Raw genomic sequence first — 12,113 nt, 5'->3', positions numbered from 1 at the left:
TAGACATTCATTACAGTTTTATTTTGTAAGACACATTTACTGTATCTCTCATGGATCAACTGATCTGTGTCTGCAGTGAAAGCTAATCGATGTAGAACATGACTGTGGTTTCTGTCTTCTCTTCTCTCACTACTTCAATATGCCTACTATAAGTACCCTTTATCTTTTATCAACATGTCATGCCGATATCCCTTTGTGATATCCTGCATCAAAATATATTTCTTCCACTTATCCATGAGAGTGTTCATTACAAACTGTAAGAGGTGTCATGTCATTGCGTAGGTCCATCGTTCAAATCTGTTTGTTTGAGGTGGCATGCTGTGACAACTCCCACTCATCCTCTCTTGTGTGCAAGTGAAGAGAAAATGGAGAAAAGACAAGAGATTAAAGTGGCTTATAAAACACTGCAGTTTGAATAAATTGTCATTTAAAAAAAAGCAGCGCTGAGTTCCCAATGCATCATGCTAGTCTCAAAACAATGGCCCCATAATTGTGTGACAGTAATGATGGGTTTTCACCGTGTTACTATATCTTCTACTACTTTTCCTACATTTATGTTAACCCAGGCTTGTAATCGCCGTGGGGGATCCCCCCCCCCCAGAATTAAAGGAATAGTTTAACACTAGCAAATACACTGATTGGATTTCTTGCCAAGAGTTAGGTGAGAACATCAATATCACTCTCATGTCCATATGCTAAATATGAAGCTCGAGCCAGGAGGCAGTTAGCTTAGCCTAGCATAGAGACTGGAAACAGGGGGAAAAGAGCTGGCCTGACTCCGTCCAAAGGTAAAACAAAAGATCTACCTACCAGCACCTCTAAGGCTCACTAATGAACACATTATATCTTGTTTGTTTAAAAAGTGTGAACACAGCAAGGTGTGTTTTTAAAGCGGGTTAGGTGCCACACTATTTCTTGGTCGGTGCAGTGACTTCCTGGATAATTAGTGAGCTTTAGAGTTGCTGCTAGCCAGATTGTTTTACCTTTGGACAGAGCCAGGGTAATTGTTTCCCATCTAATTTGAGGCTTTATGCTAAGCTAACCATAATGACCTTGCAGACATCAGAGAGTGGTCTAACTCCTGGCAAGAAAGCGAGGAAGAATATTTGCCAAAATGTCGAGCTATTCTTTTAAAAGCAGACATGTAAGAAGATTAACCCCACACATCTTGAAAAACTACAGTGACAAGGAAGTTGTGAGGAAAAGTACACTGCACAGGAATCAGAGACGTGAGATCAGAAGACAACCTAAGTAAATGATCTACAGCTAGTTCAGCTTTGCGAAGTCTAACTGGATGGAGAACAGGAGTGTAGCTACCAAATGAGGTGAATGAACCTATTTTGCATTTTAAACAGACAATAATGCAAAAAGAAGCTCCACACATTAAAGCTTCCCTCCTGGATTAGAAGTGTCATCATAACATTGTCAGATTTGTACAAGAGTATTACAGTGTCGAGTCACCACCACTGACTACACAGATAATCTCACCGACATCTTGCTGAGCAATGGTTATCTATTTTCACAGCCTACACCACTGAAACCTTGTGACTCATCTCTAAAATGTCAAGTCTTGTGTGTGTGTGTTGAGTGTTTCATTTGATTTTGCCTTGAAGAGCTAATCAAAGGCCACGTTTTCTGCTCCGCACAGATGTGCTGGGATCCCCTTCAGTTTACTGAAAAGCCCAACAGGGAAGTTGAAGATGTTAACATGAAGAAGTCAAACGGCTGATTTTCTTTATTTTCTCAACTTTTAGCCCCATCAACCTCTGTGCTCTAGAGTAGCATTAATGAAATAACTATCTTTGATAACACTGTAACGATACCAGGTAATAATCAGCCATGCAAAGAGAAAGCTTATACTGCTGGGGCTATGAAGCACTCCCACAGCAGAACTGCAAGAATATAATACCAATACTATGTAGGGGTCATTTAACCATTCATCCAACCAGGCAGATAATAGTGTGTTGTCCTGACCAGGTCACACTCGTCAGCATGTGTCAGACTTAAAAGCACCAAGGCCTCTGCTCGGGTCCCACTCCTGCTGATGCTGCATCCCACCCTCTTTCACCTCATCACACCTATGGATGATGACACAGATCAGACTCCCCAGGCCTCCTCATTTCGGGATGTTAGGGTCTTGCTTTAGGGGGGCGCTAAGTGCCATATGTCCCATTTTGTAGCACAAACTGCATCATGTGCATTAAAGTGCGTCTCGGGGTGCCAAGTGTCACTTCCAATGTCATAAATAGGATCTCATGCCACAAAAGGAAGAAAATTACTTCGGAATAATTATAATGTAATTACAATATCATTACCATATTTCACTTAAGTGTCAATTAAATGCTGACTGTGACACCATAGTCTATCATAATGTATCACAAATCCAGAGGATTATTTTCAAGAATATATTTTGCTGTCCAAGGTATGAGATGGCACATAGTGCGGACTGTTTAACTGCCAATTCCTGTATCAAAACATCTTGAAATACTTTTGAAATTATGATTCAAATGTTTATTCTAATGAGGGGAAGCAACTGCAAGAAAAAGAACATCCAAAGAAATGGCAATCATGACATAAAGTAAAGCCACAGGACTGAAAAAGCAAGAAGGAATTAGATGTTGCTCAAAATCATCACCACTTTATACGATTTGGTTACAGGCTCCACCTCACATCCTGTGAGGGGAAAAATCAGCAAGTCATTTGTATCGTGCTGAGTTGAGTCATACTGTGTCCCACAGCCCTCACTGTGATAATTGTTCTTCATTTTAAAGCAACTTCTACTTTTCTGTCATCCTGCAAAACACAGAAACACTGACAGTCAAGTTAACGGAGCGTAAAATCAAGACAAAAACAGCAAGTGAGGTTTAACTGAGGTTAGGTGAGATAAGGTAGGGGTAAAGTATAGAAAAGTAAAGAATTGTTAGTTTTAGAGTAAAATATTCTGTACATCCGCCATCCTCTGACAGTAGTTCACCAGCAGGATCATCGTGTTTAGTCACCAGCACTTCCTTTTATCTGAACAAAGAAATAATGGAAATCAATAGATGATATAGACAAGACAAAGGTGAAAAAAAAAACAAAAAACTAAAGATGTGCTTTAGTGCCGAGGTAACAATGTCACTAAGTGGATTGTTGTTTTTGCACTTGTTCTCTGAGCCACTTGACAGTTTCTGTTGTTTTTCTCCTCTCAGTAACAGTCAGCAGATGAGCATCAAATTATCAAGCTGAAGTGTTTGTGTTTGGCTGAACATTCGTTGTTGTTAACTAACAGATAAGGAATGGTACGCATTTGGTGCATTACGTAACTCACACCGAAACAAGGCTTACTACAGCAATACAGCTCCCCGATGTGTCAGAGAGAAAGAGGGATGTCAGAAACTGAGCAGTTTCATTAAAATATTCTCAAATATTAAAATGCAGCAGCTGTCACATGACTCTTTCAGCGATATGATGGATTTTAAAAGCTCACATGTTACTCGCCTGAGCTGAGATGGCCCAATCAATATTCGGCACCATGATTATCTCTCCCAAAGCTGTGAGTGAGTGAATCATAACTGCAGATTAGGAGCGCAGCCTGGAGCAAGTTTAAGAGATGAGAGATTGAGAAATATCAAATTTGTAGGCAGGACTGATTACATCAAACTGTCCTTTTTATGTTGTGGTCAGGACCAATACACATCATTAAGCCCCCAGAAAATCTCCCAAAATACTGTAACTGTCTCCTTTTCAATCAGTTGGTTTGTGTGTCTGTGTAGAAATAAGGAGGGGTAGTTAGTTGTCTTAAGATTTGGTAGAAACTGAAATTAATCAAACTGTAATCAAGATATATTTAAACCCATTCATTTTTAGGGAAAATGACCTATTCATCTTGTTGAGCCAGTTGGTAAAAAAAATAAATTTACGGAAAAAAAGGGGGGTTCGGACTGATCTGAAAAGCATCTTTGAACACTCAGTACTCAACAAGATGATAAACACTCATCAGGTTGTGTCAATGAATATATTAAGAGAGCTATCGCACCATCACTGATGTACGGTTTAGTGTGTGTGTGTATTTGCAGTCTCCTCAGTATTCAGCAGTGAGATCGTGTGGAGATAATGATGATGTTTGTATCCTTAGCTGTCCTTAAACCATGCTGAACGCCTGGAATACTGGAGTCTTATTAAACTAGAATGTAATTAGAAAATTAGACTATTATCAGCATATAAGCACATTTGAAAGTGAAAGGAAAACACAAATAAAGCTGCAGCCCAAAAAGAATAAAAGGTGCATGGGGGGAAGAAAAAAAACAAAACAAGATTAAGGCGTTTCCTCTTGAAATGCCTTGTGGGCACTGACTGCAAGAGGCTCTTTGTGTTTGTGTGAGACATTAGGGGTCGTAATTGAGTTGGGCTGAACAAGGCCCAATGACCAGAGCAAAAAGGTCAGCGGCTGGAGTTTATTGGGTTGCTGTTTGGAAATGCTACTAAACCCTGCAGGCTTTGACCATTTGCAACAAATCACTTCCGACAGATAAACCGATCAGCTGCTATTTGTGGAAGCATAACATTTACTTAGAAGCCATGAGGTTGTAGGTTCAAGCATCAGTGCGTGAGTTAAGAGACCGTTGTTCATCACTTAGTGAAGCCAGACTCAACACTTGTGACGTTGCGTTCTTGTGAGCTGCTTCAAATCTGAAAACAACTATTTTATGACTCTATTCATGAGCCACTGGGACGCAGTCTCGCCCTTGTGAACACTATTAACTCAAGATTAATATTAACAAATGTGACATACACAGTCTGGTCTGACATTCATTTTGTCAGTACAGTGTATCTCAAGGAAAGCAAAGACATTTATCCTGCAAATTACTAATTTAAGTGTCCTTTATGCTCTCTGTTGCTCTGCCAGACATCACCTGAAGAACATGTGCTGCTGTAATCTAATTCAATGCTGTGCACTACACAGAATGAGAATTGATTGAAACAAGAGGAAAAGAGTGACATGAATAACTATCACGTAGTAAGAAAGGATACTTAGCAGATGGATTAATCAAGAAGGAAATAATGTTTGTCTGAACAATATAATTAATGGTTTTGTGATAACATGTTGGATAAATTAAATTAACCTTCTTGGGCAATATAGCAGATGATGCAGAGGTGGAAAGTTGTTAGCTAACAGGTGGTGTTGTAATTATGTACGTTAGGAGTGATATGACTTCAGTTCAGTGATTTGTGGTCAGGTTGGCTGACAACTGACATTTCACGGTGCTCCACCATCTTTGCTGCAGTTTGAGGCTGACTATGCAAAAAGTTAAGTCACTAATTTGTGAGAATGCGATAAGATTTGGTATTTTCTGTTTCAGAACAGAAACAGTTTACTAAACATGTTAGCAAACAGTTGCCTATTTCAGTTCCATTCAGCAGACACAGAACAGCATTGGTATTTATTTAAAATCGTGTTTGTGTCCACCTGACTAATGTAAGTCACTCTTTGCCAAAGTCAGACTTTGCCTGTCAGCCATTTTGGGCTGGGCAGGTAGCGTACAGTGGGTTTATCAGACCCTTTTCTCTGAAAACAGCTGTCTGATGCGTCTGGAAACGAGGCTGATGAGAGCTCACCGCTCTTGAACCAAAACAGTAAAGTTGAGACAGGGTAACGGCAGGAGTGAAGTAAAAGGTTAAGTTATGGTCATTAGACATCAGATGCTGCACAGTAGACTCACTGAGGCACAAAAATTACTTTCATCTGAACAAACTGTATTTAATGTTGTTGGAGAATTATTAATGCACTTTGGGGCAGGAATTTCCTGTCTGGCCTTAAAGTGCTGTTGCCTGAAAATAATCCTTTCTCACAGTTCCTGCATAATTTATGAAATGTAGTCTTTATTTCTTCTGAGTCCTATGAAGGAGCAACGAGATCAGTGATGAAGTACCAAAAAGCAGAGGGGGGAAAAATGACCTTGCATGAATAATTAAACAGATTGAGTTGTTTGAATTTGTTTTCTGACAAGTAAGTATGAGACTGACGAAGCAAAGCAGACAATTTGATTTGCAAGTACCAATTACTTATTCAACAGATGTGATTTTCTTAGAGGCAAAGGGGAGAAGGAGATTTCAGATAATTGAACCAGTACAAAGAACAGAACTGAATTGGCCTGGATTTTTATACATTGCCTCTACAGTCTTTGTTCTTCGAACCCAATGTACACGTGAATCTGAATACAGTGGCTTGTACAGTTATGGGTATGAAGGCAGCGTTTATATGCTCCCTGTACTGCCAGGCCCATAGCTACTACTGAGGACACAGAGGTCATGTCATGTCTTTTTTTTATGTAAACATTTCTTTAAATTTTTAATTAAAGTAACAAATTGCTAAAATGACTGAGTTGTACGTGTGTGTTGTGAACAAAGGTCGGCTTCATGGCAATGGCCCTGTCTCAGTGGGCAAGAGGGCTGTAACTCTATTTACCAGTAAAATGACACGGCATTTGAACACGTTCCTCTCAAAGCTGTGCCAACAATGTTTGTTACTTAGCTGACACCAGGTCCCTTCAATGCAGAGGTGTAATATTTACAGCCACATGTGGCCATGCAAAGCCCACCTGCTGCTGTCTTTTGTTCTGGGATTTTACCAGATCAAGGCTTGAATATTTTTGTTGTCAAGTTTCAAGGCAAGTCTTTTGGGAGTCGACTCTCAAGTCTACAGTTCTGGTAGAAAGATGTTAGTCCTGAATTAGATCTGTGGTGTATTCAATGTTGGTGGGCACAGTGGGAGAGATTAAAACTCTGCCCACAAGAACTAAATGAACTATGCAAATCCACAGAGAGCTTGTGTGTAATTGCAGTGCAGTTTAACTACTGCCACCAGTTTCTCAATGCATTAACATTTATTTATTTCTATCAACCACAGAGACAGCTAATTATGCTTTACTTCTCTGCTCTCTCTGGCTAAATTTAATGAATAAATGAGTTTCCAAGAAACATGTCGCTGCTCTGTATGGTTTCGTTCCAGGTCAGTGAGGTTAATATCCATAGTGCGAGTGTCTGTGTGACAAGCCAATGCAAATCATGTTGCTCCGGGAGCTGGCAGACTATACATCACCATCTTGAAAACATGGAGCAATCCCTATTAATAATCCCTCTGTGTGAAAGCTTTTCATTTGGACCTTTTACAACCTGATCTGTAGCACACTGTGAAAATAATGTGCAAAATTCACTGTTTCTCTTCCAAAAGCTCTTGCACTGCCAGTCTTGGGGCTCCCAGATCCTTTCCTGCAAAGACAAACTGAGTCTGCTGGCCAGCACTGGTCCAAATACTGTGAGCAAATCTGGTTCCATCATAGAGCAATATTAGAAAATCATTTATCAATTAATACCTCTCTCCACAATCTCAACAATTCTAAGCCTAATCAAGTCAATATTTGTGTTTAATTCCACAGGTGTCCTATGTAACAAAGGAACAAGAAAAAGATCTGCTGCAACGTTAGGATTGTCATGGTGTGGCTGCATTGTAGGTCATTAAGTGAAACTGAATAGAGTGATATGGACTTTTTGTTCTAAGGTAATGTATCTCAGTACACTCTTGTTTAACATTTTCTTTGGTAGCTACCCAGGAGCTAATTTTAATGTTAACATGGGACAACTATAAGTACCAACTCTAGCATCTAAAATCATTTGTGAGCAGGCAATGAAATGTTATGACACAAAAATAACAAGTCTGTTCCATACTACCAAAATAATGAAGTATATTTTTCGAGTATTTTTGTTAGACAATACTGTTGTCCAATACCTACAGATGTCTAATATGGCCACCAAAGGGTGTGTAACATCAGGCAGATGCATAACGAAAAGGAATAAGAAACTAAAATTTGAAAGTTTTAAATTCCAAAAATTAATTCAATGATTTAAATACGCAGAATTAAAGAAGCAGAATTACTGATAAGCAAATTAAATTATCTTTTAATAATTTTTTTAAATTTGAGTTTTATAATGCATCATTAATTTATGAATGTATTTATATATTTCTATAATTATTCCTATGATTCATTCTAGACTCCTTGGCCCAAAAATTTTGGTAACAGGCGATCAGTGCTAACTTCCTTCACACTGTAGCGCAGTCTACATTAAAACCATAGCATTGAATGAAAACAAACATCAATTGTTAGGATGTTTTATATAACATCGTAGCAAACTGGTTTACTACTGTAGCTCTAGAAAAACTGAACATGCACATCAAAGCAGTAGTTAATGTTATAAATAATTTACAAGAAAAAAAGCCTTAGTAAGCAGGCACTGTCCTTTTAACTCTTTCAATACATCTTTACTGTACATACATTGTCTTCACATGTAATGTATATTTTATAACAATCCACATCACCTAAATAGAAAGAGAATGTATTTACAGATATCAAAATAGAGTGTCATCCAAGTAGTGTATGAGACAAAAACAATATGTTGACTAAAATAGCTCTACAAAACACATACTAAATAATGATTTTCACCGTCTTCTTTGCTTTGCATTATTTATGAAGACTTTTCCACAGTAAATCTTATTCCATATGAACTGTGAAGCAGAAAAAAGAAAACAATAGCAGCACTGAGATTCTGTTCATATGACAAACACAGATCCATTAGTTACACCCAGGCACAATATGGAAGTATTATGCAGAACCATTAATTATCCTGCTCTTACTTATACAAACATAAATCTTGTCTTAATTTTTTGAAAAACAGCAAACCTGAAATTTGCAGCATTCTGAGTAAGACTGGATGGAAAGTTTCCCCAAATATGAATATACTAAAAAGTGAGTTTCGTGCAACTACATGTGGAATTACTGATGTGGTTATCACTGAGGAATAAAGAACAAACACCATCTCTGCTGCCACCCTGCCTCGTTCTCCCAAACAAGGACAAAAACAGCATATTGCATGTTGTTAGGGATGGCCCAAGTGAGCTGTGAAATGCCTCTGCTCTGGGGGTTTATCAGGGCCAGTGACTCAGCTCAGGACTGGCACATCTTCCTCCAAGTTAGCCTGAGGCTCAGGCACTGACATAATGCCATTTAATGAGATGCCCGAGTTCACAAAAGAGACCAAGAATGAAATGTTGCTCCTGATCCGGTCCCAAACCTTTCAGAGGAGGCTCCATTTTCAAGTTGCTTTGTGATTACAGAAGCAAGTCTGAATCTGAGAAAATGGACATTGGGCAGACTGGATGAAGCGACTTCCAAAAAAATTTGTATTCACAAGATGGAACAGAACAGGGAACGAATCCCACAGTAAACCTCCGAGGACCTTTTGAGAACAGTCTGGACTCCCTCAGATGTTTCTTGCAAACTTTTGATGTAGTGGGCTGGTCTTGGGCAAAAACATCCTGCTGAGTTTAGTGATGAAGAAGTCAATGTGGCGTACCCTTTCTTCTGAGCTCCAGAGTGTGCAGGCCCTCCTGCCGACCCAGGGCATGCTGCGTGCCGACTTTGTGGGCCGTCTCTGTAGCGGTGATGTCAATCTGGGCGTACTTGGTGGAGCTCTTTCCTGTCAAGACACAAAAACAGACCCTCTTTAAACTTGTCTAACATTTGAATATTCACCACTGGAGCACTCCATTTGGTAGCAAACAAAGCTGAAACAATTAGTGGATTGACAAAACTATAGGAATAGTTCAACGTTTTGGGAAATAAGCTTATTTGCTTTCTTGCTGAGAGTTAAATATGAAGACTGATGTCACGCTCATGTCTGTACGGTAAAGACGATGCTACAGCCAGCAGCCCGTTAGCGAATAAGCATATTTCCCAAAATGTTGAACTATTCTTTTAATTGTCAACCATTTTGATAATCCATTACTTGTTTTTAGGAAAAAATGGCAACATTTATAGCTTCTCACATGAGAATATTTCTTGGTTTTGGAGTATTGGTTAATACTTCACCTTGGGCTCTAGGAACTTGTAATGAGCATTTTTTGCAGACACTTTGGCTAAAAAATAAATCAAAAGGACATTCTTGTAGGTGACAGCAAAAGCATTGCTGAATCATCTTTAAAAAAAAAAATCTTTTTTTCAAGAACTGATAAACATCCAAACAAACATGACAACAGAGAGTTCAGAGTGAAGTGGATCTCTGCCCTTGCTGTCAACATGATTGCTTAGGTTATGCAACTGAGCGTCACCACACAAATCAGAAGAATATGCAAATCATTCTGCTGAAGCCTTTAAAATTCCCCTCATGCACTGTCTTCCATATGCACATCACTGGCATTTCCATAATTTGGTGCTCTCTTTCCTGTGAAAATCAAATAAGCAAAGTGTCAAGGTTTAATTGCAAAAGCAGAATGTGCATGAATACAACAAAAATGCACATCACCATACTGCCTCCTGCTTGAGTTATGTGTTTTACAGTCTCAAAGTCGAGGAACTCAAAACCAGCTCTTCACAACGCATCGAAAGTCCCTGGAGGAGGATCCATTTGAGCCAGTGAATTCACAGCTGTGATCTGAATGCCCTGTGACCCCTTTTCAGTGGCGAGATGGGACACTCCTCCTCCCAGGTGACAGATTAATGAGGACGCATGCCGGGATATAAACTGTATTGCTGACATCAGATATTAACCTCTCTCATGTCAGAGCCCGAGCAGCCCTCATATTCCTGAGGGCAATGACACTAATAGCTGACTTGTCTGTCAATTACAGCTCACTACAGCGTCTCCGATGACAAGGACATAGCTGTCTTTTAGTGGGACGAGAGGAAACTGGCTCAATTGTTTGGAGAGATTCCTGTAACTCTGACAAAATAAAACACAATTACAGAACAATTGTGTATTGAGAGCAACTTTTCATCCTTGCCTGATAATGACATCCTGGTTTGTTGTTGGCTCTTTCACATCTGTCTGCAGGAGTTGAAAAGAAAATATAGTGTATTATTTACTATATTTCTTTTCAACAATGCTGCACAGATCAGAACATGAGCACAGCTACGGTGTGGACAAAGACAAGAACATTCACTAAGGGCATGACTGACGTCATTTTACTTTCATTGGAATCAATTCAGGATGTGGATTTTCTTTTAAATTCAAACCTTTGCATTAAAAATCTGCTTACATCTTATCTATTAAAGATCCTCATTAGAAATTTTCATGAATTTTAAAATGGGATCAGAATATGCATTAAAAAGGCATTCATGATTTTCTAGTTTATGATGATTGATAGTTACAGCATGTCCATTTGGGCAGTGCTCTGGTACATGAGTGCACAGATTTATAAAGTAAGCAAGATTTAATAATGTGTATAATAATAGCAAAGGAGTTTTGCCACCGACATAAAATATGGTGGAATTATCAGTTAAGAGGATGAATACAATTATGCAAACTAATCTCTAGGGCTGAAATTGTTCTATACTTGTGCCAATACAATACCGGACTATATTATGTTAGAGTAGTCAGACTCAAAGGTTGTCTAAACACAAGCAACCATACAAGAACTTTGCCTTTGGCAAAATTTTGATTTAAATCAGGAACTCTGTGATCAAAAAACTATTTTATGAATCTGACCAGACATTCGCAGTTGGCAGTTTTCAGTATTCTGTGATAGACACATTTTGTTTGGTACCAAAATGTACTGAGGTCTTATACCTGGCTCTACTACCATCCAGACATTTGTGATTTGTGACATGAGGTTCATGAAGAGTTGTCGACCACTGGTAGTGCTATGGAGCAGTGTTCTAGTGAGTGGATCCCCGCTTTGTGTGTTGTTATACACGAGGAGGCGCGCACGCAGGTACGTGTGATATACTTTCCGATACTGACAGAAACTTTTTTTGTTTACAAGTAAACTCCACAGGGCACCTGTAAGGGAAAGCAATAGAGCTTATGACTTAAGTAACAAGTCAAAACATCTCTTCAGAATTAATGGCAACTATAACAGTACGGTCGAAATGTCGAAATGCAGAAGTCGTCCAAATACACTGAACACAAACTTGCCGCAGTCTTCGAAGTGTCAATTTATTAGGTAGTTAGTTTATTAGCTTTCCAGTGAGCATTTGAGATTATGAGTTTTTCAGTAGTGAATCTTGAAGTGTCACATGATTTTCTGAGGCTTCTTGTTGCACAACAGTTACAATAGATAGATGGCTGCTGTCTGAACA

The 12,113-nt window shown here is 39.0% G+C and overlaps 1 protein-coding gene and 1 long non-coding RNA gene across 11 annotated transcripts in view; one reads left to right on the top strand and one right to left on the bottom strand.

Annotated features, from left to right (window-relative positions):
* The window catches only part of LOC122870007, a 119,406-nt gene that overhangs the window by 96,710 nt on the left and 10,583 nt on the right, over window positions 1-12,113 (top strand). For 3 of the 4 annotated variants that reach the window (XR_006376473.1, XR_006376471.1, XR_006376470.1), the window contains exons 4-5: window positions 7,214-7,297; window positions 7,419-7,540. This is a non-coding gene — a long non-coding RNA (uncharacterized LOC122870007). Of the gene's footprint in view, window positions 1-7,213; window positions 7,298-7,418; window positions 7,541-10,373; window positions 10,522-10,663; window positions 10,761-12,113 lie in introns of those variants that run through there. The other variant, XR_006376472.1, reaches the window with a different exon arrangement.
* Window positions 8,136-12,113, bottom strand: part of LOC122870001 (protein Dok-7-like) — a 44,236-nt gene continuing 40,258 nt past the window's right edge. For 4 of the 7 annotated variants that reach the window (XR_006376469.1, XR_006376466.1, XR_006376468.1 and 1 more), the window contains 3 exons: window positions 10,817-10,860; window positions 9,906-10,257; window positions 9,380-9,513 (listed from right to left, as the gene is read on the bottom strand). Coding sequence is in view for 3 of the 7 variants with exons in the window: in XM_044183557.1 (XP_044039492.1) it covers window positions 9,377-9,513 (137 nt within the window). In the remaining 4 variants the exon portion in view is untranslated. Of the gene's footprint in view, window positions 9,514-9,905; window positions 10,258-10,750; window positions 10,861-10,941; window positions 12,107-12,113 lie in introns of those variants that run through there. The other 3 variants (XM_044183557.1, XM_044183559.1, XM_044183558.1) reach the window with 3 other exon arrangements.

This window comes from Siniperca chuatsi, linkage group LG22 (assembly GCF_020085105.1).
Source record: "Siniperca chuatsi isolate FFG_IHB_CAS linkage group LG22, ASM2008510v1, whole genome shotgun sequence".
NCBI classification, from domain to species: domain Eukaryota; kingdom Metazoa; phylum Chordata; class Actinopteri; order Centrarchiformes; family Sinipercidae; genus Siniperca; species Siniperca chuatsi.
This window is presented reverse-complemented; position numbering and strand designations above follow the sequence as displayed.